Genomic DNA, 27461 nt, shown 5'->3' with positions numbered 1-27461 from the left:
GTTTATCATGCTGAAATCATCACATGAATATTGATAAACTGTCTTATCAAATACCAAATCTAATTGTGCATTTTTTCACAAAGAAATCGACATGTTTTCATTCACTATGCTGTCAACTCCCTCAGACGTAGATAAGGAAATCGTCACATGCTACATAGTGCTACCAAGGCGAATATGGATTGCAAGCTGACATTTCACCTAATTAGATTCATGGAACAATTTGTTAAATGCCACTTAAGCAATGTGTAAGATGTATGCAGGGGAAATTGTGAGTAAATGTATTAGACCTTGTAGTAAACCGCCATATCTGCAGTACTGCTCAGGATAATTGCTTTATTTCGCAAACCGCCTGTACTAATCGCTGGACAATTTGCCAGCTTTATATGGAGGACAGCTGGTAAGTGTGATTCTGACCAATGTAAGTTTCCATTGTTCTAGGAGCGCTGCAAACTGACAATCTCAAATTGTGGCAAAATACTGGGAATATTAAGCTGATTAAGAAACATGATAGTGAATGAGTTTTGTTTTAATCTGCTTTCAGCAATATTTCAGCACTATCACAAGAAATGGGCTTCATATATTATACCCATGTGGGGAATTAAACTCAGATCTTCTGCCTGACAAGCAAACGCTTTAACCACTTGGCTATCCTACTGATTCATGAAACATGACAAAAGTTTCCACGTTATCATCACTAAATCTCACTCAATCAATAAAAAAAACCTCAAATCGAAAAACAAAAAACAACCTAACAAACAAGCAATATTTTTACACATACTTTGAAATATTCCAAAAAGATTTTAAAAAGGTTTCTTTAACTTTCTTGGCAACTAAATCTGACAAAAAAAAGTATGTTTTAAAACCAAACCATCAGTAAAAATGTCCAGCTCTTCTACCTCATTCTATTGGTTCAAATTGATCACATGCTAACCATTCAAACCCTATCAAATGCTTATCAAACCTTCCTCATATATTTTAGCTTCAGAAACTAAAGTAAACTGTCAATTCAATCTGAACCGTAGTCTTATCAGTGAAATCAAAGCTGATTTGGTTAATGTTATTCCAAGTGGTAAATACCGGATAGGCCATCCAAAAACACAAGTGAAATACGAAAGTAGACTCTGTACAATTAGAATTCAATTCACCTAGCCGACATTACAACCAGAATAACAATCCATGAACAATCACGATTTATTTGGACATATACCAATAGAGCACATACATACATTTACATAGGAAGCGTTCTAAATAGACACTTTGAATACATCAACACATATATTCTCATCCTCGCACAAGCTGGGACTGACATTATCAACCACAAACTCAACCTCTGTTCAAATTTTCAGCATAAAGTACATCCTCTAATCACAAATACGAGCTGCCAGAAAATATCCTCAGTGTTAGCAAGACAAAGGCAGTAAAAATCATTACAGGTCACTCAAATCATAAGAGGAACATGTTTATCACAAACATGGCGGCTTAACAATGTAGATTTTAGTGTTAATGTATGGCCGCTGTTCAGCGAAGACGTTCTGGAAATGTACCTGACTGGCTGCATACCAGTGGTTAGTGTCACAGACTGAGTGACTGAGCATGTGAGCATGTATTACACAGTTTTTAGCAATATTCAAGCAATATCATGGCCTGGGACACTACAAATAAACTTCACACATTGTACATATGTAGGAATCGAACCCAGATCTTCAGCGTGACAAACGAACACTTTAACCTATAAGTTACCCTACTGCCCCTCGGAGATCGATGGACTAGTAACAGTGAGCATTTCTGCAGTTGTGGGAAGGGTGTTCTGGAAAGTCAAGGTAGTTCTGCAGTATGAACAAATGCCTGTACCTGTAGAACATTCTGCAGATTTTAATATTGGTTTCTAAAGAATTCTTGGGGTATTCTGCTGTTCAATTGATACATTTTCCTTGAGGTATTTTAAGTACATTTGCTGGCCAGGAATGAACTTACTGTGCATGGGAAAACTAACTGAATATTACACTGTACCTTTTGTAAGTTACATAGACTGCAAGAAATCTGCTATCAGCCAAATATGATACATACCATGAAATATTGGTTAGATAATACAATAACACATGAGCATCGGAGGTATTATTCATTACCTTCACTGAAACAATAACAAAATTAATTCCGAACTGTTTTGACAATGTTGACTGTGTTAATTGATCGTGACAGTGACCAGAGCCTACATAACTGTGAAACTAAATATTTACGTGTTGTCCATTATAATGCTTGAAATGGATCTATTCCATTTTGATTATCTTTCCTTGACAAATAACACATGATTTCCAGCGAAAACATTCCTTTTTAAAAAATTCATGAACATTTGATTCTATTGACTATGTATAATGAATTGAATTCATGAAAGTTTATAGCTTGACTAACAATATGCCAGTGTATCATAACATCTGAAATGGACACCTGAGAAACAAATAACTTTGCATCACTTAGCATTAAGACTATTAGAAGACCTTTGTCACCTTGAAACCATTCATCATAACTTCCATTAGCTAGTAGAAGGATATTGTCAATTCTAACTAATAATACATGAGTTTGTTCATCCATGCGTATGTCCAAAGACATTTCTGTACAAAATATAAATAAAAAATATTTTTCTTCATAAATCTAAAAAGTACTGATGCAGATCAAATGTGAATTACAAATACCACATAATTTTTTACAAGTTTAGACAAGGCAGAGAAAAAAAAAACCCTTAAAATATAATCATGTTGCTTCACGTCCATGTTTGAAACCATGTCATAAGATCCACAAATGATCACACACAAATCTTTCATCTGGGAAACATGCTTGAAAGGAATGCTATAAAGGACTTTATAACTCAAGAGAGAGGCGTTAAAGCAAGAAGAAGTAATGTTTCTATTCACACAAAGTTGACTTTTCAATAAGCTTGTTCCTTTCTTTTCAAGTTTCAATAGTTAATGCAAGGGTGGAGAGCGCCTCACCCTGCCTTAACACTCTCTCCAACATATGACCCTATACTGACGAACACCAACGTCAGCCTTCAACTTGTATCTCATTACAGATCAACAGCAAGCCTTTCCACTTTACAGAAAATAGCTATGCAGCAATTCAGTCTCAAGTCGTAGCCTATTTAATATCAGAGTAAACTTACTCCCCATGGGTTCAGAAAAAGCGCAAAGAGGCTAACTTTATTCAAAACACTTCCCACAGCAAAACTCCACACAAAAGCATAATGGTTGTGTAAAATCTTGCCTGTATGACTCAGAGAGAAAAGAGGCGATATTCAAACTACACAGATGCATTACACACAAGGGTAAAACTTTAGCTTTTCAATGGCTGCCCTAAGCTGGGACATGGGACAGCAGATGGTTTAATTCTTGACACATTAAACGGAGAAATACTGGTTAAGTCGGCACCTAATTCACATCAGCTGGGACGGCAGTTCTCAAACCCTGCAACAGGTTTCAACATTGTATTATTCTGCCGTCTCCTCAAGTGCCACTGTTTAACACAGTTATGTATTTCAATGGATTTGTAAAGCCACAGTCAATACTGTAAATTCCAAATATTTAACCGAAACGTGTTATGCCTTTGACTGCAATTTCTTTAGACTGATACCCACTTTTCCCAATGGTTCTATTCCAGCTGTATTAGTTTATATGCTCTAATAAATGTGAGCGTGTGGCAGACCATGTTTATTATCATTATCTCATTGATTTCAGCACAACTGTTACACAGTATCCAAATTATGTGATATCTGAATAGAAACACGCCTTATTTTTTTTCTACCATATTAACAGAGGCTGCAGCATATGTCTGCATGTGAAATTGAATTAGAACTTTATTTAAGATAACTTAGCTTTTCCTTCATTGAAACATTGATAACACGTCTGCTGCTTCTCAAATGAAAATCGAATCTTAATATAACACATGCTTAAAATTTTTAACATGTTTTTCTCCTAATCCCTCCCATATTATGTTCCTGTTTGAGCGATCTTAAGAAATATCCATGATAGGGAAATTTGCAGACTTTTTCAGTGGTACATTAGGGAATCAAGACCTTGGTATGAGTGAGACAAGCAAACACTTCAGCTACTAAGCTAGCCAACACACTATCTTGGTAGGGGCTCACTTTCAGAAACCTGTAATAAGGAGAAAGTTTGAAAGAGACAAGAATCACATGTGAAGCTTTGAGACCAATGAAATTACTGATTTTGTTACAGCCTCATAAATTTCAACTACCTCAAATCAAAGGGTCAGGCATGTGAATTTCTGTCGATGTTCAATCTCAATGATTTTTTGCTCTGTCTTTTTTCGAGATCCCAAACGTACAGAACTGAAACAATACATGATAACAGTAACCAGATGTCTATCAAAGCAAGGTGATATTACAGGCAGAGAGACACCAATCATGATTCAAGAGGCATCAAGTGCACTAGGAAGTACAGAGACAAGGTCTCCAACACAGCCACAGCTTCCTCTCTATTGGTATGTGAAAAGATTAAACTAATGTCTAGCCAGACTACATGTCAAATAAATCCACACATAATATGACCACATCTTACAGCATAGACTCAGAGGAGTGGTCTTTCATCAATGACAGCTTATCATGGCCTGTTTGCAAACTTCCTCTTCCCTAAGGCTAATTAGTCAGTTGCAATTTTTCAGAGTGGTGTTATCCTCCATCAATATATTTTCAAGTAGAATGATTCTCAATAATTTACAGCATATTTACTTTAAGGAATGATGTTTATTTAGAATTTATCTTGAAATAACTCATGATGCAAAATATATATTACACTCAACTAACTCACAGAGGAACACTGACTTGATCTTAATCCTGGTCTGAGTAACAGTGCACTTTGTTTCCAGTTCAACTGATCAAGTTCAAGTAACTATTTTGAATATTTTAAAAATGTTTGGTATTTTCCAGTCTCCTACATACAACCATGATGTATCATACATATTATTTTCGACAAAGGTCATCTATCATACATAATCTTTCTGTCAATTCCAAACATTTTCTTAACTAGACCCACTGTACATCAGAATATCAGTAATTAGTGGACAGTGTTCAACACACGTAAACCAACCCTTTACTAAAATATGTGTCTGTTATTAGTAAATAAGCAATGTTTTTTCTAAATAATTCCATTTCCAAAAGAGCTGCACAACAAGATGTTTCTTGTTAATTACTGAAATAAATTACCATCCATAAGGTACACGTTCAATCATGTTTTCCCTGAACACAATTATCCCACGCTTGATCAACTTCATAGATTCAACAATGAAAGAATATTGTTTGAAACTCATATGTACGCAACAACAAGTTCACATTTAAATCAATCTATCCTTCATTTGTGAAGTGGAATTTTGACGAACAATACATCTTTATTCTGGTATGAATATGACAATATCCTATGTGTAATTAAACATGAAAATGATATGACATGTACCATTAGAATGTATGCTACCACCACTCTCAACCCATCTTTATTTTGAATGTGTGCAAACCCTACCGACCACTGGCTGAATTTTTAAACAAAGTAGAAATGCATAATAAGCAGGCCCCAACTTGAATAACCCTGGCTTGTCCTGGGTAGTATCTAACCAGTTATCACAAAACCATTTTGCCAGGAAAGCACATGTGTGTACCAGAAAAAATGACCTGAATATTTAATGGTATTTGTTTAGTAATCTGAGCAGGGATGGAGTCTGTCATATTGATGCATAGCATTACTACCTGATCAGCATCCATGGGGAGGACCATGGGTCCACCAACTTGTGGACTGACTGACTGAATTTGGTTTTATGTTGCATTTAGCAATATTCCAGCAACATCAAGGCTTGGAGTGAGTGAGCGAGTTTTAGTTTTACGCCGCTTTTAGCAATATTCCAGCAATATCACGGCAGGGGACACCAGCAATGGGCTTCACATATTGTACCCATGTGGGGAATCGAACCCGGGTCTTCGGCGTGACGAGCAAACGCTTAAACCACTAGGCTACCCCACCGCCCAGATCATGGCTTGGAACATAAAATAGGCTTCACACATTGTACCCATGTGGGGAATCAAACCCACGTCTTCGGCATGAAGAGTCAATGCTTTAACCATGAAGCTACCTCACCACCCCACTTGAGCACATCCTTTGTAGTGTTTCAAATGCTTGAGAACAAACAAACCAACTGAATCATGTTACCATACCAACTGTTACTGTCAGCAACAAATACAATCAAACAGATCATTCAAGTATTTGAAATCTGTAAATTAAACAAATATTCAGGGATTAAATTCGCCGCCATATGTTTTCAGATTGTATGAACCATCCAAACTTGCGGGACAGTGATAGAATATAACACTGTATGAAAAAACAAACTGTTTACACTGTATGACATCATGGTGATATTTTCCCTATGTGATATTGATCGTGTAGGTATTAATTTTTAACTATGCAAGACACGATATACGTGGTGACGAGTCGAACAGGCTGACATCAGAAGAAACAAACACAAATCAAACGACTGAAGCCACTGACTAAAATCCACAAGGCAAGTGTTTTTTGACAACATTGTGAGTCAACCTCATGCCGCCATAATGTGTTCCGCTTCACTACACATTCAAAGTTTGCATGTATGGGTCTTTTCCTTACTTTCATACCATTGTTAAAGTCACGCCTGCAAGCCTAAACAGGAAACTTGTTTTCACTTTACAAATGAATGTGGCTGAAAATCCACAAAGTATATAATCCATTCGCCTCAGTCCATATATAATCTTTCTTGTGTAAATGGCCCCTGAATGGTAATAAATTAGATTGATGTTTCAGTTACTCTTTGTGAAAATGTCTCCATTTCTCAAACCCACCTGTTGAATTCAGCTTCTTCCACCTTATGGGTCTTTTACATTCCAATATGGCTTCAGCCAAAATTGAATTTCACCCCCTGATATTGCTCCCTATTAAGAAAGCATGGATCTGTGTGAATTCAATAAATCTGACAATTCCTTCACACAAAACTGGAACTTGGAGTGAGGCAGAAGCAGAGAATTTCATTTAATGGTGTAATTTTGCCAGCATATCATCAAATGAGAAGCATACCATTAACATGCCGGCTTCTACTGAAGCAGACGACATCACCAGGCCACGACAAAGGCCCACAGTCAGACTGACAGGAAAAACCACAATTCATCTAGCATGTATTCTACACAAGTAAGTGAACAAACACTGTGGGTACTCACCATATCCTGTTTGAGAGAGATTGGTATGTACTGGACATAGTAGTAAGGGTGCATCCTGGCTACACCGCGTAGTCGTTGGCGAATCGTGGTGGCAGACGGAGAGCGGCAACACTAACGGGAAAGCTCAACGACAGTTTGTAATGGTACTCGTACAATTAACGAGTGAGAAAGAGACACTGACTGCAGAGTGTGGACAGCGATTCACCTAGTTCTGTTGGGACAGTCTGTGAGACTGTTTAAACCATTCCTCTCATTGACTGAGTGTCTAATGCTGCTTCTCCAGCGTGGGACACACTACCGACAGCAGCCTAGGTCCTATTGACAACAGCCTCAATACTGCCTTTTGTTGTGCTTACTACACTGACAAAGCCAGCCACAATTATTGCACGTTTTTTGAATTGGGAAAATTGCCGACTTGAAGCATAGTCATTGGTTACTATTAGTCGTGGCTAGTATTGTGACTGTGAGAGTGTAATCATAAAAGCGTGCAAGCTGGCTGCTGCGTGTACGGGTATCGCACAAGTAGGAGTGTCTATTTCCATGTCAATTCATCAATCAATCAAGCAGATCGCTGACAGGGCGTCATATTTCATGTCTCCCCTATTCGTTCCCCACTCTCACTGGCTGGCAGTGCCTACAGGTAACTCTTCACTAATTACACGTAAATGAGGCTTTGATCTCCTCTCATCGCTTACACCTGAGGGGAGGGGGAGGCTAGATAGCGACACGGTCTGCGTACCATGCCTCTTCGGGGGAGGAACAGGTGTCACGTCCGAGTTAGTACAGGTGTCGTATAGCATGTGGCCATGGCAATTTATCAATTAAGCCGATAGATGAGCAGTAGCACATGTGATAACTACAAAATGATACAGAGAGGCAAACAAAGGAACTGGGAGGCTGGAATTAGGCTTGATTATGTGAGGATAAGCCTTTGTGGAATTCATAATGTCAAATGAACATATGTTCAAGGATGACCTTATGCTCAGGTATCAGGTAACTATGACTGTGGTTTATATTAACAGAAATAGTTATGCATATTTATTATGCTATTATATATGCATACATAACTCTGCACATATCTTCCAGATAACAATTGTGACACAACCATTATAACAAAACAAAAACAATCATTTAACTTTAGGTTCATATATAGATGACTACATATTTAATTTCAAACATTTTCAAAAATTGTTCAAATGATATTATTTTGTCAAGAGACACTCAAACACACAAAACATTTAATTAATTAAATCCTAAATATCAAGAAATGTCTACAGATAGCATGCATTAAAATTCAGTATGGAAAAAGAATTTAATGTTATTTCAAAATAATGGTGTCAATGATGGTAGCCAAGCTTATAAAAGGGAAGTAACTCTGTACAACCTGATATAGGAAACTCAATCTGTGATGAAGAAATAGCATTTGACATATGTCAGCTACTACCAAGGGAAATGAGCGTGCTTGTGTAATATTGAGAGCTATACACCCCGGCCTCATGTATAAGTCTCATTATGCACACTACCATAAACCGGTACACAGACAGCAAATATGGATTGCCCTCAGCAAGACTTTGAACAGCAGCAGAGAAAACAATGCAAATGATAATATCAATTCAAATGCTTGAATAATGGCTGAGCTTTTTTTATTTATTCAAATGCTTTGATTTGGATGAACAGTGAAATATTCGGGAAGTGAGGTAGTACAGCTGAAGGGAAAGGAATGCCTCAACTACAGCTAGTACAGATACTTTTATTCAATGGTTGGTCACTATTTTGGTCAGGTAAAAAGAGTGAGTTTAGTTTTATGCCGCACTCAGCAATGTTCCAATATGACTGCAGTCTGTAAATTATGAGTCCAAGCCAATCAGGTGGTGAACGTTCATAAGCTGATCTAGTTCTGTGGTCTATTCCACAAAACGTTTCTAGCACTATGTCATTCGTAATTCAGCGACAAACTTTATATACATGTAGATGCAATAACTTTGTGGATTGGGATCCTGGAAAGTATGAAATGATAGGTGCAGATTAAAAGAGAGAGAGATGGAGTGCACACACACTCCTCTCCCTCCAAAAACATTTCCCTGAGGAATATTTCTACCCAACCCTTGGACCTTATGTGCACCCCCTTCTCCAAAATACTGATTCCGCCTAAAGTGTATAGGCAAAGGAGATTCTGGTACTTTGTGAAACTTGTACATTGAAACATGACATAATGTACACAAGAAAACTGTACTGCATGAACAACACAATACATGACTTACATCTGCTATCTGCTCTGCATATGGCAGAGTTTCTGTAATCTGAAGTGAATTGTTCAGCGTACTAGCCAGTCCACAAAGAGCAAATTACATTGAGATAGCACAGGCTTTCTTCTCCCTGTTCTTGTGACAGTACATTTGCATACCAATAAAGTATTGGCACACACCCTCTAATAAATATAATACATAAAAGTAAGGTTTGTCTTTCAAAGATTTGCACACACCATCCAGAAATTCTGCAAATTTTGTCCTGAACTTAAAATTTCAAATTTACTATATCCTTTTAAAATATTCTGTCTAAAGAAAACAAACAACTGTTTATTCAATGCAATAATGAAATGCCTCAGAGATAGTTTTTTTCTACATAACTGAAACCAGGCTATGGTTTTATTTGCCGTGATACTCTACCCCCTGGGTTACACAATAATGGAATCATCTGACCTACTTATTTTCATGTAAGTAGAGTTACGCAACAGTTTGAAATGGAGGACGAGACAGTGTTTTCATTTTGCAAAAGTTTGAAATTTGATGTGAAAGTGGAAAATACTTGGACTTGGATGATTTGGATGTCGAAGAAGAACCCTCCAGAATTGAAGAATAGATCCTTTTGTAATAGACCTACGATCAGTATCTCATCCAAGACTGTTGATTTTTACGCTTGGCGAGTGTCGATTGTGCTTTCTTGTACTTGACACCACCCCGGTATGTGGCAAAAGAGTGACAGTGCCATTTTCTCAAAATGTGTATACATGCGACTAACTTGGGTTTCCTGGCAACTTTGTTTTCATCATTTGGGGACGGATTGAGGCCAAGCTTTTCTCAAAGTTTACGAACATAGCAGTGACCGCCTTGCGGGGATGATGGCAAAGAAGAACTCCGGTAGTTCAATTTTTAACATATAGATATTATTGTGACATGATGGACTATGAGTAGCATAAATTTGGTGTTTTGCCAGATTGTTATCTTGCGAATTTCCCATTCTAAATGGAAACAAATATACCATATTCCAGGTATGTAAACGTTTACTAACATTTTGCTGCACAATTTTGTATAGATAGGGGTGTTTTTTTTGGCAAGGCATTCTGATTTATGTGTTAGATATTGTTTATGTTAGTGGCAGTGTATTGTAATTGAATGTTTTTATAATAGAGGGTAATATGATAATGAAATTTCCATAGAATTGTGGAGGAAATATCATATAACTGTATTTTTTGAGTTTGTATAAACGTTTTTTATCAGCATTTCCATCACTTCTGTTGTGTTCATAGCAGTCATGTTGGTGGTCAACCTAAAGTAGTGAGGCAATCTTGTATATATAAATGCGTAGTGAATCCAAAAATTCAATCCAAAAATTTCGAACTGCATAGATCTATGTGGCAAATTCCCGAGTCAGCGCAAAAATCCATGGAGTTGTTGTTATGACCCACCATCATTGTGGTCAAACGGAAGTAGTTCTCACAATAGGACTTGTTAATGCACAGTGAAGTGGCCAAAAAACAGATAGTGTCAATCCAGAATTGATGCCATCTGATTTTTCTGAACAACAATCAGAATCCAGTATTTTTTTGAATACCGGCTTACATAAAGCTGCCCTAATGAAACATGTAACTAATTCTGTCACATACTGACTATTATTGTTGATAAGTTAGCACTATTGTTAACACAAGGAGTGATACAGAAGCCATTTCTTCATGACGAAAAGTCATGACAAATATGAAATGGAAATCTATCGCTAATAGTAACAAATATAATTATTCAATAAATAATTATATAAAACATACCAGTCAAAAGATGAAAAACATTTGAATTTTTCATATGACAATAAGCTGTGACTGATTTCAGTCATATGAAAAATAGACAGTTTTTTAAATTTCTTTTGCATAGAATATATCATGTAAAATATTACTTTTGTTAATGTGTCAGATAGCAACATGTGTGGGTTCTCAAAGTCTTTTGAATGGTGTTCATACTTAAGGGCTATATCACAACATTCTAATAAAAGGCTACCAGAGTCCCTGTGAAAGACATGAAATAATCAAGGATAAGATCCTGTTTATTGTATGTAATGCTTCAGCCCTACTTCCTACCACACCATCAAGGGAATAAACTCATATGTTTATATTTCATACAATGAAACTTCAGGCAAATCAAGGATGTGTTATAATTTTCAAATTATCATGTCCACATCAAAAAGACTTGAACAAGTGAGTGAGTGTGAGAAAGAAAAGAAATAATCAAATGTTCAGTAAAGAAGAGACTATAACAGGAAGGACTCCTGTTTAAACATGACTGGCTGTGATCATGTGAGCCTAATATGAGTTAGCGATCACATTGCTACAGTTATGAGACTCCAACCAACAAGGCAAATTAACATTACACTGAAACTTAATGGCGACACTTTAATGGACCTATTGCTCCATTGCGATATACCACTGCCAAGCAACAAATACATCCAATACCTGCACCATTGTTACATTTGGCTTTGTTGTCCTTCGTTGGTAAAGCAATTAACATTACACTTGTATGTTATGTTTAAAATAATTCAATATTTTTCCTGAATCCATCTACAGCCGTAATGGTGTCAGTTCAAATCGCACAAAGGAAAAGTGTACCAAACCATCCAAAATATCCTGGTCGAGAATACTTTTAAGTTAGGTATGTGAAGTACAAGTGCCATGAAAGAGCATTCCCATCACTTTGAAAAATTCTTGAACTTGTATCTTTCTCGCCTAAATGATATAAATTCTTTACTCAAGGTCAATGTCACCCATCTCCCGAAATGCCTCAATTTCATCCCGTGACATTTGTCACATTTTTACTCTTCTATCTAGACCTATTTGACAAAACAAAATCCTAAAATATGTAAGGGAACAGACCATCATGGGTAGGTAACCATATTCGTCACTGCAGCAGCAAAATTTATTGGAAACCTATAAAATAAGCACAGACAAAAATAATAAATAATATCTTGGCAACAAAGATCCACTGCTGTTCCTAGTGTAGTCATGTTTTCCCCCTAAGATAGAACACATATGAAAGCGAGCTTGTTCAGATTCAGCAATACAGTATTCCAAATGTCTCCATGAAAAATTAATTTTAATTACACTCCCCATGTGTATTCCAGAACTGAACCACAAGTTGCTGAGTGTTACTTCAGCCTCTACAAATGCAATTTCAATTTCCAGAACAATTCCATTATGCCATACAACACATTGGTGGTTGACAATGAAGTAATTCTTTCACACACTATATGCTGTACCGGACCTAGTCGGCCATTTATGTGGCTGTATATATCATATCATAGAGCAGAATAAATGCCAAAGTATCAGCTTGTATCTGCTGGTTTGTTAGAGACCTTGTGGGCAATATCTGCCAAAATATCAGCTTGTATCTCCTGGTTTGTTAGGGACCTTGTGGGCAATATCTGCCAAAATATCAGCTTATATCTCCTGGTTTGTTACAGACCTTGTGGGCAATATCTGCCATAGTGTCAGCCTGTATCTGCTGGTTTGTTAGAGATCTTGTGGGCAATATCTGCCATAGCATCAGCCTGTATCTCCTGGTTTGTTAGAGACTTTGAGGACAATATCAGACAATATATCATAACAGTTTTTGTGACATGGCATTAGCTGGCTGTCTATAAGACAAAAAACTATTTTTCTTTTTCAACATGATCTGTTCAAGCTCCTTTTGAACACATAGCATCAGTAGAAACAATCAAGCTAACACCAACCAATCATAGTAATTGGCAAAATACAATACAGTTCTCCCTTGTGAATCAGTTTGACAAGTTTCTAATTTATGAGGCTTTTCTTAAATTGCACTCCTCTCCGTAACAACTGCAGGTGTGATCACTGACATCAACTACAGCAGTACATAGTTGTCATCATGCATTATATTAATAACAAACACTGCAATAGGTAATACTAACATGTTTTAATAAAAGCATTATTATCAAATATTTATTAAGCTGTTTATTATTTCTGTGGTAATATTAAAGTGATAGGTCATGCAATACATGACAACAAAATGCTATATTATCTACCACTGGGATAGTGTTATTGCAGTTTGTGCTGAATAGCTACTTTTACCAGAATTAATCAACTTATTACTTGTATTAATTACCATTAATTAGTATATTTGACAAGAATTGAATGTTTTTAAGTAGTTAGTTACAAAATTCAACATATTTAAGTTTTGTTTTGTGGAGCTAATAGCATAAGCATTGAATATGAATTTTGTTAATATTAAAATGATTCCCTTTTTTTCAAATATGGTCGATCAGCGCAATATTACATAATCTGTGACATCGAAATTCTCAACATATTACAGAGAGCAACTTCCACTGGAATTTTTTCACATTTCTCAATTGACAATTCATTAACGTGACAGTTAGCATTATTTTCCAAATGCTGAGATGGTTTTACTTCCAAACCTCCAAGAAACTAAGAGCAATAATCACTTTTCGCAATGTCACCGTTTTTCATAAGTTGTCCTGTCCGCCAAGTGAACCCCTGCCCAAGAGAGCAGCCAGATCAAAATCATTAATATGGAGTTCTGTTCAGTTCCAGACAAGTGCCACACCAATATTAAGACCATAGTGACAAAACAAATTCTGCTGGTATCAACAGTGTTCTAAACTAAGGGGTAGAGTTGGGTCCCAAGGGTTTACTGCTATGTTATCAGGATCTTGGCACCACAGAATGATCACTTCTGATAATAGGATCATGACAAGGACAGAACTTAGATGATAAATTTGAAACACTTGGTACCATTACAAACATTGAGATAACGCAAACAGCCTTGGATGAGTTTTACTGTTCTCCGATTTTAGCAATATTGCAGCAATATCACAGCTAAGGATACCAGAAATGGGCTTCACACATTATACCCGCATGGGGAAGTGATCCCAGGTATTCGGCATGATAAGCAAACGCTTTAACCGCAAGGCTAACACAAAGCTATCACTGTGGGCAAAATATGCAAGAATTTCTCCAAGGATCTATAGGTGATGCTTTCAAAACATAAAACACAGAATATCAACAATGCACATTTTATTGAGATGAACTGAAGAAATTTTTATCAGGAATAATGCATTTTAATACCTTTCATTTTTTAGTGCCTGCTTTTAGTATATAAACTCAGAATAGTAACAAGGTTACTTATGTATTTTCACTTTTCACATTTTTAACATATGACAAGTTTGACTTGTTAGCGACTGAGATCAACCAAGCATCGACTAAAATGAGGGAATCATGTTAATCTGCAATTTCGATCATGTAAACAACAGACTGACAAATTGTTAACTACCAGGCTACTCTACTGTCCACAAGCTTCTCAATAAGGATACAATGTTGTTAAAATTAACACAGCAAAACTAAAGAAAAGATTTGGGCTGATTAAATTATCAGCTGAGATCACAAGACAAAACAGACTCCAACTCAATAAGCTGCATTTGGGATAGAGGGTTGTGGAGGTGAAGATGGGGGTCTATAAAGGAGTGAGTGAACATATTTTCAAGCTGCTTTTGGTAATACTCCAGGGATATGACACCTGGTGATACTAGAAATGGTCTTCACACATTGTACTCATGTGGGGAATCAAACCTGGGTTCGGGATATGAATGAACACTTTAACCACAAGACTACCCCACAGCCCCAATTGAGTGTAATACAGGGCATATTCTAGCAGTTGTATGACAGGAGTAAATAGACCAGAGCCTTGCGGGAACATTTGTTCAGCAAAATATACACAGACAGTTTTGGTAAACATATGCTACAACATGTATTCACAGATGTTAGATAAAATAGACTTGATCAGGGATCAACTCAATAACTGATATTTGGTATGGGGGGTCGGGAAGGTGGGGTTGTGAAGAAAGACATCGTTTAAAGGACAGAGTGAATTTAGTTTTTATGCTGCTTTTAGCAACATTCCAGCGATATCACCGCTGTTGCACCCATGTGTCCAATCAAATCCCTCCTAACGCAAAAGATCATTTTCAGTAGATTTCAAAAGTTTAAAAAGGCCAAGTTCATAAAAGGCCAATTGCTCTCAGAAGAGCTGTTAACCATATATCAATTGTTTCCAGGCAACTAGATTTTCCCAAACACAGGGATGATATATATAAACATTTTCAATCTGGTCTAAGAAACGTATGTCGATCATATCAGTGAGTGAGTTTAGTTTTACACCGCACTCAGCAATATTCCAGCTATATGGCGGCAGTCAGTAAATAATCGCATCTGGACCAGACAATCCAGTGACCAACGACATGAGCATCGATCTGCACAATTGGGAACCGATGACATATGCCAACCAAGTCAGCATGCCTGACCACCCGATCCCGTTAGACGCCTCTTATAACAAGCATAGTTGCCTTTTATGGCAAGCATGGGTTGCTGAAGGCCTATTCTATCCTGGGACCTTCACAAGACTCCATCATATCAACTGGCTTTGATATCCAATATGCATAGCCATGTGACGTGACAGCTTGGAATCTTGGTCAGTCCCATGTAAGTTTGGTCAGTCATACTAGCACTGTGTCGAGGTACAATCCCAGAGAACAAATCTATAGCATAAAGATACATTTTCCATATTCACTCATTAAATGAGAAAATGACAGACTTTACCTGCATTTTCTGATTATTTCAAATGAAAATTTGTATTCAAAGGAAATCTGCAATTTTATGTCTTTGTATTGATTAACGAAACCTCTGAATTCCAAATCATATATATTTTTTGAGATTCTAACAAACACCTGGTATTTCAATTACACAGAAATACTCCAATGCACTCGTATATATTGACCAAGAATACACCAGCATACATGCTTTTGTTCCAGTTCATCTCTAAACAACATCGCCTATTTCCACATTTGGGCCAACGTTCCATCCTGTTCGTCTACTGCAACACTGTCAGTACAATCTATGGTGCTGGTTCTAAATGTTGGTCAGATCAGCAAGTCATTATCTTTTCATGAGTTAGCTTCTCCCTTTCAGAGATCCACAGTTTATTCATACTTGCAGTCTTTTGTTAATCGTGAATCTGCATATTTATGCATGCAGCCTCGGTACTGCAGCACCTGGCAAAGTGCATGCAAGGACCCAGGGGAGTGGGCGGAGTATTGGCCGTTGGTTGTGCCCTTTTGAAAATTACACAACACACCTGCCACATAACTGTATAATGAAATCATATCTAACATGCTGTTGCCAGGTACCAGAAAATTTACAATCTAAGGATCCTCAACACTTTAAAAAACTATACACACATGGGATTTGAATGCCCTTTTCTGATGTTTTGAACTTGAGGAAATTTATCAATTATTTTCTCATGAAAATAATCCAAATAATCCAATATGTAAGAACAAAAGGTTTGAAATTGTTTTGTTGTTGAAATGGCATGTCACAATATGAAACTGTATACTTAATGACATGACATTAACTCGCAATTTGAAACTGTGTAATTACATGTGACATCACGATATGAAACTGCACAAATACTGATATGACATCATGTCTCCATATGAAACTAAAAATACCACCTTGCAGTGCAAAGTATCAGCAGCCATAACATCCTGACAGTTTCTGCCCAATAATTTTGTTTGCTGACAATAACATATGATAGGATCAATGATGTGATACACATCTCTACTTTCCGGCAAAATATCCAGCTCAATGAAGTTGGCCTGTAAATAATCCATTGATTGATATTATCAATACAATGCCGTGGCATCGGAGTACAATGTCACAATAAAATGAGAGAGTGAGTGAGTGAGCTGGGTTGACCACAAATACTGTAGCGCTCAATGGTGTTCAGCTTATTGTGGGAGGAAAATTTGTAAGATGCTGATTTGAGACATTTACCTCTTTTCTGAAGCCCATGAGCACGTGTTTAATGCAGAGAAACATAATAAAGGTTACCCTAGATTCAAACCCACAATATGAGACCTATGGTGTGCCAAAGGGACATAATTTTTCGTGCCCAAGGGACATAACTCTGTACAGAAAATTGCAGAGCCTAAGAGGACTGGGCCAGCCATTTGATCCAAGCTGTTGTCATCTCTAAGTCTTCACTCAAAACTAAAACTGTTCCAATGGAATTTCGTAGCACTTAAATAATCACTTTCTAATCTTTACTGAAGCCATTCTGGCTTGTTCTAGACCTGATCAGACAATCAAAACTCTTAATGATCAATGCTAACCTGACTATTTCAACATGAAATCGAAACATTCCCACTCACTTCCAGAATACCCATAAAATTGGCAGATTCCTTCAACCACATGTGAGGTTCTGATATTATTCGCAAACTCTATCTCATCCAAGTAAATGGCACTGAACACCTTTCTATGAACATGACCAACAGCTATCACATTAATTTTCATAAGTTATAAAAAGGGCATGTGAAAGGATAAGCAAGTGCAGTCGTAACTACATTGAAACTGAACTGTGTATCAGACAATAGCAATGGGGAAAAGGGAGATAACTCAGTGAAGGTCACATATATTCAAAGTGATGGATATTTAAGACCCTTATGGATCAGAAAGTGTGGCAGTTACACAATGCTGAACATACAAAAAGTGGCAGTTTATATGTTCTAGCAAGTGAAGTTTTATGCCAAACTCAGCAATATTCCAGCTCTATGCCGGCAATCTGCAAACAATCAAGTCTGAACCAGACAATCCAGTGATCAACCGCATGAGCATCATGCGTGAACTAAGTCAGCAAGGATGACCACCCAATAGTGTTAGTCATCTCTTACGACAAGCCTGGGTTACTCAGTTCTAACCCGTATCATCACAGGTGTTGGAAATAATAAACATGGAAGCGCAGATGAATGGAAGTGTAACAATAGCCATGCCAAGTCAACACGTCTGAAGCACATTGACACACAACATGTCAGCAGTGCAAATAATTGCCCTTTCTGTTGCTGGTAGTTAAGTCATTACAAATACTCTTGCCAGGCATCTATGCGCAAGAAAATGAACGGGAACCAAAAAGCATTAGTTTCCTCGCAAACTATTTACTTCTTAAGGAAAAACATCACACCATCATTATTTTTGCCACGACTGTTGTGTGTGCTTCTCCCAAGATGATACTCTGTCGCTGTACTGCCTTACTTCTCCATCCAGAGGTCAGAGTTCACCTTTCTAAAATGAGAAATCTCTCGATCACACTACAAAAAAACATTCATTTTGTTTGGTCTTGCAATTACAGTCAAGATTTGAAATTGTGTACTTTTTATTCAATCTCTTTCGGATTCTCTGGAGAATTTGATAATTGAAATCATTAAATGTTGTCTTAACCTGGGAGACTTGGATGCCAATTGTTACGTATCCATCTCCAATGTGAATAATGTCACACGTTGCAACAAGTAACTCTTTTAAACAGATTCAAGCGCATAAGTGAATTTCATATAGATATCATATTGAGTAGCATAGAAATAACTACAGCAAAACTCAACAAGAAAATTAGTTTTCAAACTTGCAAAATCAGGAGCAATACAAATTAATAGATATACATGACCAAAAGCTGATTCTCCAAAAAGCTTGAAATTGCTGTTGGATATAGCTCATGCAAGGATCCTTGAAATTCACACAGGTTTCAAATTGGCCACAGATACATGTATAGATAAAAACAGACTTACACAGTGCCACTCCCATCTTAGCTGCCCAAAACTGGAAGAATAAAAGTCTTCAATGTATTTTCAGTAGAAAATAATCATTGCTAGCACAACCTTTTAGAAAAGCCCATTACAGAAAGACGTTCCCATGACGTACTCTTAATTCCATTCTCAGATGTCGAAGACATGTTTGCGTTTTTGCAAAACACATCCTCGTATTCAAGACAAAGTTTATCTGGAAAAACGGCTATAATTACACAGAAAAGGTTCTGAAATTTGCATTATTACACTGCAATCATTTATGCACATTCATATTTTTTTTAACCTCAAAGACATATCACATGTCCTTAATGGTGTCCAATTTCTTTCCATATTAAAATCCAATTTTATCGTTTACACCTGTGAACTGTCAATACTCTCCATAACGTTTTGCAATTTCAAAATAATGAATGTATGTCAAAGTGAAGTTCTTTGAAATGAGTAAAATATTTTTGTCCAACTTCGCACATGACCACATGGAATGAAACTGCAAAGTTTTCAAGCATCATTGCAAAAACACATCAAGAAGATTCACTGATGAAGGTAAGTCTTGTGATAGATACATAACAAAAACTGAAAAGTAAATACATGTTCAAGAAAAAATTTCCATCACCTACATGAAAATTAAATTTTTTCAAACTAAGTTTTTAAATTTTTTTTTCAGATACAATCAGTTAACATAAATACTACAGATCTGAATACAGAGTATGAAAAAATCTCCATCAAGTTTCCACTCCAATATCTGAGGTATAAAACAAGTTGTTTTTTCCCTTTCACCACTAGGATGTAAATGATCACCAACTGAGGAGGAAATTGTTCCAGGGTTCTTACAGTTTTGTAAATTAGGTTTATAAAACCATAACATTATCCTTATTGCATGTTTTTAAACAACATATTGTAGTCAGTATGATGTTGTAGGAACAAAGGTTTTCAGTGCCAAGTCAATGAAAAGTGCAAAGACTGAACAACTGAAAAACCCTTGTATATCCGTTTTACACAAAGAAAATCATTAAATATAAATAAGAGGAGCAGGGACTTTCAACAACATTAATGTTTTCTTGTGACATTTTTGCAAAAATTTGACACACGATGGAATAATATCCAAGCACAAGTGCTGTCAAAGTTAAAGAAGTTTTTGATGCACTCCATTTTTGTTGCAGGAATAAGAATAATTTGTTAATAATCAAAAGGAAAACATGTACTTGAATAAATATCAACAAAAATGCATAATGATTCCGGTTAGTGACTTTCTCTACATAATAGAGCCCAATCTCAGAATAAATGTGTCTTCTTCTTTGAAAGAACTGCACCAGTGAAGGCTCAGAAGTAAACTGAATGGAAAACACACTTCACAGAATTTAGGTGTAGTTTGCATTTAAGCATCTTACATACCAGTTTCAAGGGCTGGCATTCCTTCTTCTCACTAAATCAAGTGAATGGAATGAGCTAGCCTAATCTTTTTCTAAACCAGCATGTGGGTCATTTCTTGAGATTCAGGTCCATGTAAGGATATAGATACTATTCACTACCAGTCTGATGTGACCCATGCAGATCAAGGTTTGAACTGATCTTCAATAACCCAAGCTTGCCGTAAGAGGACTAACAGTCTGCTGAGACCCTTGAAGATCAAGGTTTGAACTGATCTTCAAAAACCCAAGCTTAGAGAAAGTGGTGACTGACAGGATTGGATGGTCAGACTTGCTGACTTAGTTGACGCATGTCATCGGATCCTAATTGTGTGGATCAATAATCATGTTGTTCACTGGACTGTCTGCTCTAGACTTGATTATTTGCATACCGCCACCATATATTGCTGAATGTGGCGTAAACCTAGTCACTCACTCATTCGCCTGTAGGCTGAGAACTAATGTAACTGAAACTAACTTAGTGACTTAGCGTGTATTTCCCACCGAAAGGAATCCTGTAAGAAACTTTGATAAGAATGCCTACCACCACCCAAATTATGCCCCAACAAAACTGCTTTTCTTTAACTCTCAGAAAGTTTGAAAATTTGTGTGAATTGTCTCTAACATTTGCAAACAAGGATAACACATATACCACTCAAAGAAATTAAGGAATGCTCTAAAAGACTAGTTTATTTATGATGTTACCCAATGATAATGCATATACTACTAAAAAGAAGTTAAGGAATGTTCTAAAGGACTAGTTTATCTGTGCTGTATTACTTTGAGTGGTATACCTCAAGTTTGTGTATACCACAGCTGAAACACAACAGTCTTATATATCAAGCGCTTCTAACCTGCAGCAATTACCATGAATAATTATTGATACATGTCTGTTCGTAATTAGTGATGCTTCCATGGTTACAAATTGAAAACTCTTTTGTTACGAATGTGATCCCTGTATTCAATAGTCTCCTAGATACTTGATCATATTAGGCCCTGTAGGATTGTTACATGATAGATAGTGCATCAAGGACCTTTGTAATATAGACAATGCAAGTCTACTCAGCTGTCTCAAAACTCATGTGTTACAGTGTTAGGGCTTGTTTTAAGCATCACAATTGTGTGGGGAGCAATGTGTCATCACCATCATCGTCATCGTCATCATCATCTTCACCATCATCTTCACCATCACCATCACCATCATCATATATAAGGTCAAGTAAGAAATAGTATGCAGGAGGGTTGTTGGTTCATTGTTTAACGCAGCACTGTGAAATATTTAGTTATATGGTACCTGTGAAGAACCAGGCTGGCACTGGTCTTCAGTAAGCCATGCTTGCCATAACAGGACAACGTGATCAGGTGATCAGGCATGCTGACCTGTTGAATCGTCATTACAGATCGATGCTTATGCTGTTAATCACTGGACTGACCCTTCCAGAGTCAATAACTTACTAGCCACCGCCATATAGCTGAAATATTGCTGAGGGCATTGTAAAACTAAACTTAATCACTCACTTCAGGTATATGGCGGCGGTGTGAAGATAATCATGATTCACTCGTGACAAGTGAAGATTCAAGATAGCCTCATATTCAAAAACAAAAACAAAAAACCAATAGTATTTCATGCTGTTTGTCAAATTGTCAACAATATACTGAACAGAAAACAAAATTTTAAAAACAGTCTAATTGCAATGGATTTTTTTCCATTTAATCCAAAACATACATACATACGTGACCAAAAACATTCTGACATGAACATGGTAAATAATTACTATATTTTGTTTATGATTGTTGATGATTAAATCTGAGTAACGTCACTGAGAAATTCCCTGTAGTTACCCCAATGAAGCTTAATGAACACACCTAATGAGTCAGACGTCATTATTTTGACTTCTCATAGCGCTGGTACTTAGTGACCATTATCCAAACCAATGCACTGCTTCTGCAGCCAACAAATTCCTGCTGCTTGATATTCTTAATACCATAAATATCACTGGTGCTAGCTGTGACGGGTTATGGATAATTATCCCCAGAAAGTGGCATTTACACAAATATGGGTGAGGTTTGGGTGTAATAACCTTCTGGGGCCTCATTACATGGGCAAACAGCCTAATAAGTTACAAGCCTTTGTTTCTATCCCATCAAGGGGTAACACGTCCCTATTTGGCGTACCCACTCACACACCAAAAACCCCCATGGCCAAGACCAACTTTGTTTGGGATATCTGCACTTGGAGTGAGTAGGTGAGTTTGAGGTTCAACTCAGTAACTGATATTTGGGATGAGGTTGAAGAAAGAAGTCTTTTAAAGGAGCGTGTCTAGTTTTTCACCGCTTTTAGCATTATTCCAAGACAGCAGAAATAGGCTTCACACATTGTATCCATGTAGACTTGCACTTGGAACTTCAAAGGTGTTCAAACATGCCTCCTCTAAGTCACTCCTTTACCAAACGACAGAAATTTGCACAACTTCGTTACAGAATAACCTTGATTTTTGTGGTATCCACTTTCATTGCAGAAACAGAACTGTGAAAGTTTCCCTGTCAAAATTAGCACAGACATGACCATTCATTTGGACTGACAATCTGTAATCCCTTGGAACAAGACCACCTGCTGAGGCCTACTACCTATTTTTGAAAGTCTGTGTCTCCCTACGTACCTTTAGTAAGTGAGTGAGTGAGTTTAGTTTTACACTGCTTTCAGCAATATTCTAGCCATATCATGGCTGGGGACACCAGAAATGAGCTTCACACATTGTACACAATTGGGAAATTGAACCCCGGTCTTCAGTGTGACGAGGAAACGCTTTAACCACTAGGCTACCCCACCACCCTTAGTAGACACATGCACATTCACACATATGCACACATCACAAGGAGCAATGTCAGATGCTGCACCAAGAAATGCAGTCATTTCCCAAATAACTGCACAATCATGTACTCACCCAATACATTCTCTTGTAACTAATTAAAACGATAAGCTCAGATTGCAACATAAATCATAGATGAAGCAATAGTGTAAAACTGACGCCCAATCATCAAGAGTGATATCTATGCTCGGGCAGCAGAGGGATTATTAGGCAGTGACAGGTACCTGCATCACCCACTTCTCAGTGCTCCACAGAGTTATGTGCACATTAATTGTAAATTTGTGATGAAGCAATTTTTCTCCACCATGGATAGGAGTTTCAAATTTCCTAATGAATATCTGGCAGAAAAGGGTCTATCATCAAAAATATAACACAATGCTCTGGTTATTCTTGAAAGCTCTGATGGCATTTTTTCCAAACTGATCAACTAGGTGCCTGGAAGATATTTTAAAGGTTATGTTTGAAAGAATGCTAATATTTCTCTTAATAGAACAATAATAAACTTTAACTGAATTCTGATGAGAGCACTCTCCTGAAAGTCTAGTCAAGTGTAGTCAAATGTCTTGAAGATCGGCAATCTACAATTGTGAGTGCCCCATTTCTAACAATACTTTCGTGTAAAACATAAAATCTTCAAGGAACTTAACTTGAGACAGTGATGTAGAGCCAAATTTGCAAGGAAGAATATGAACCAGGTCATATTTTGATATTCTATAATGGTGATATGAGATTATTGCCCATTCCATATCTTTTTCCCAAATTCTAATTTCAACTTTCTTGGGACGCAACTAAAATTGCTAATCTCATGAAACATAAAAATCACCAACTTAACAAAAATATTGAATTTATCATTAAACCAGTACTGGGTGTCTTATTCCAATTGCGTGATTTCCACAGTAGGAATTTCCACAGTTTGATCCTGTGATGTATGAGAAATGGGCTATAAGCACCTCCCAGCATGCTCGAGAGGAAGCTGCTCATGACATGCACATTCACACCAATCGCTGGCCAGAAGGCATTGGTTATACAATCTATATTCTTCTTGATCAGGACAAAGCGAAAAAAACAACGACCAGCATCAAAAAATAATTTTCAGCGATCAGATATCCGTCCTGCTCTGACCGACATCTTGGTATTCTTTCAGGAACACATTTCCCTTTGCCTTGTTTCTTTTAACCATTTTTCCGAGATGCGCTCAATTCAATAACCACATGAAGTGGATGATGAATGGCAGTGGTTATTGGCACGATACATGCATATTCTCAGGTGTCCGAGCCGTTTCCGCAAAGCCCACAACACCCAGCTAGCTCTGGCCAACATGAACACATACCATTACAACAGAATCAATCGACAGTGCCATACAAACAGAAATACATCAAAGGCTTCATGAAGCTACAGACTGGCTAGATCAATTATCTAACATTACTAACTGAGTCTTTTCTGCCCCCAATTAAAGACACTAACGATGATTACCTACACCTAGCACTAACAATTAACACACTGTTTACAAGTCTAGATGCTGAGAACACAAACAGGATGAAGAGTTTAAAAAATAAATTATGTGCGTGAGGATATTAATAATGTTGAACAATGTATTGAAGCTTCCGAGCAACATCAGAGCCAAGCACTAATCATTGTCATAGTTATTAACGACCTGACAACATAAACAAACAATTTTAGCTTGGGGAGACAAAGCATGGATGGCCAGTAATAATACATCATGCCTTGATAGTAGGGTGACTTGGGTCATGGTGGTCATTTTGCCTACACGGATACGCCAGGCCGATATCTGGTGGCAGCAGTAATGCACTTCATCATTCGATAGATGAGATCCCTCATGCCATCCTAACCAAACTAACTAGCACCAAGCAAGGAAAGGCTATACCATCTCCCAAAGGAACAGCAACTACTTTTTCCGTGACAAAACAATTTGGTGTCTGTTGCGACGTAGCTCAGCTGAGTGACAGTCAGTGATCATGATCTACAAGTTTAATCACCAATCATGGAGCAAGGGGTTCTCAAAAGCACCGTGCAAACTCTGAAAATGTCTCCTATATTGCACATTATGACTTTGACTTCCTTGTTGCAACACAAACCCTGAACTGGGCGCCCACAGAGCCAGGCAAAGAGCGTGGTATTGCCATAGGGAGCAGTTTATTGTCTGTCACATCTCATTATACCACCACAAGACCTGTGCCATTCTTTTAAAACATAAACACCTCTTCCAAACAGTGGTGCGATCAACTGCCGGGTGGAATTATCGCTAATTGAATCACAAAACAAACCCTTTTACTGCAAACATTATCCTTTCTGTGAAAATGGAAGCGAACCAACTGGCTTACAGAAGCTTGACTTAACGCTGAAAAATAGGCTTGGATAAAAAAGCCTTGAATTATACTCAATACGATAGATTTTCTTCCTAAAAATGTATCAGATTTCTCACTGCCTTTATCCTTGTCTGGAGAAATCAAATTAACGATTTGCCTAGCCATGCACTACCACAATTTTTTCATTTCTGTAAATACATTTTCACATGAAAATAAACATCTCCATGTTAGTATATCAACCTGATCAAAATAATCTCAGTATTCAAACTGGATTATTTTTAAAGTAAAACATGATTCATCAAACACAATGGAGGCGTAAGATTCCTGCGCCAACTTTAGTATTCCATACTGCCTCAGATTGAGGCAACTACGATAATCATAGTGATTAGTGCACCTGGCATTTAACAAAGTCAGATGCCAAAGTGAGAGCTTATTAGGACAATTCTACGATTGGTCCCTCTTAATACTGTCTTCTCAAACTGCTATAATTTCATTTCAACTTGAGGATGAAGTTAATGATGTTCCTTCCACTTACTTTTGTTTCAAGGAAATTGGTTGCTATGACATGAAAAGCAAGTAATTATATCATTTTTATAATGCCTTATAAATGCCACTCAGAAAATGTAGAGGGAAAAGAAAGATAGAAAGACAAGAAGGGAAGGGGAACCATGGAGAGGATTAAACAAACTAGTGCTTAAAGTGATAATGTTTCCTAACAAGCATCTTCCAGCATGGAAACCATTCTACGATTTTCGCTCTGAATTCTTTAACATTGGAAACTTTAAAGAAGCAAACCCCATAAAAAATCCCTTCCCAATCGGTCTATGTACATTACAGGGGAATATTTAGATCTAATTCCAATCTAAGGAGCTTGAAAGCCTTCCCAAAAGCAGGAACAGTATAAATTATCGGAGAACAGCATTGACCCCGTGATATCTGTCCCTTAAGGGCCAGACCTGAGTGTTGCAGGCAGCCTGTGATTCTGATTAGCTACGGAAGCTAACTGTGTGCATGGTATGCCTCAAGTCATGAATTTGATACATTTCTTAATCAAATACAGAATATGGTGTCTAAATTACCTCAAGGTACTTAAAGTGCCATATTGAGTTCTACTAAAACACATCTAATGCTCAATTAGCTGTGATCTAAGCATTCTAATTCCTTGGTGTACAGGGAGATGACTATCACTTCAGAAGGGATGAAGAAGATCTAGAGTAGACACGCCTCCCCTCCACAAAACAAATGGTTTCAGGACCCTAAAATAGAAGCACTGTCATATATCAAAGTATTATAAAGAATCTGTTGCAACATTTTTAAAAAATAAAAAAAAAAGAAAAGAAAAAAATTAGTTACTTTTCAATGAACTAACACCATGCAACTGATTTTGTGTACATATTTTCCCCAGGAACACTTTATGAGACAGAAAATGATAGTCAACATTAACATCACAAGGGGCATGGCGATAGGAGAAAAGGTTTTTCAGTCACTGGGCAACTGGGCATGTGGGGAATCAAACCCAGGTCTCATATGCATAATGAGCAAATGTTATTACTACTGTGCTACCTTGCTACCTTGCTGAGTGTGTGAACATTCAACATTGACAATGAAAAGAGTTTTTCTTTCGAACATTTTGGCGATGATGGTAGGGAGCACCAAGGATGAGTAGAACCAAACTTGGATTCAAACTACGAACTTTTTT

General features: G+C 37.2%; 1 protein-coding gene across 12 annotated transcripts in view; it reads right to left on the bottom strand.

Annotated features, from left to right (window-relative positions):
* The window catches only part of LOC137265983 (nucleolysin TIAR-like), a 202271-nt gene that overhangs the window by 131954 nt on the left and 42856 nt on the right, over positions 1–27461 (bottom strand). For 3 of the 12 annotated variants that reach the window (XM_067801483.1, XM_067801482.1, XM_067801484.1), the window contains exon 1: positions 7241–7596. The exons of 8 other annotated variants lie outside the window; for them this stretch is intronic. In XM_067801483.1, coding sequence (XP_067657584.1) covers positions 7241–7294 — 54 coding nt within the window. In that variant the 5' untranslated portion in view covers positions 7295–7596. Of the gene's footprint in view, positions 1–7240; positions 7597–27461 lie in introns of those variants that run through there. One more of the 12 variants, XM_067801481.1, reaches the window with a different exon arrangement.

The sequence above is a fragment of the Haliotis asinina genome, chromosome 15 (genome assembly GCF_037392515.1).
Source record: "Haliotis asinina isolate JCU_RB_2024 chromosome 15, JCU_Hal_asi_v2, whole genome shotgun sequence".
NCBI classification, from domain to species: Eukaryota; Metazoa; Mollusca; class Gastropoda; order Lepetellida; family Haliotidae; genus Haliotis; species Haliotis asinina.
The sequence above is the reverse complement of the archived record's forward strand: the minus strand, read 5'-3'. Positions and strand labels throughout refer to the sequence as shown.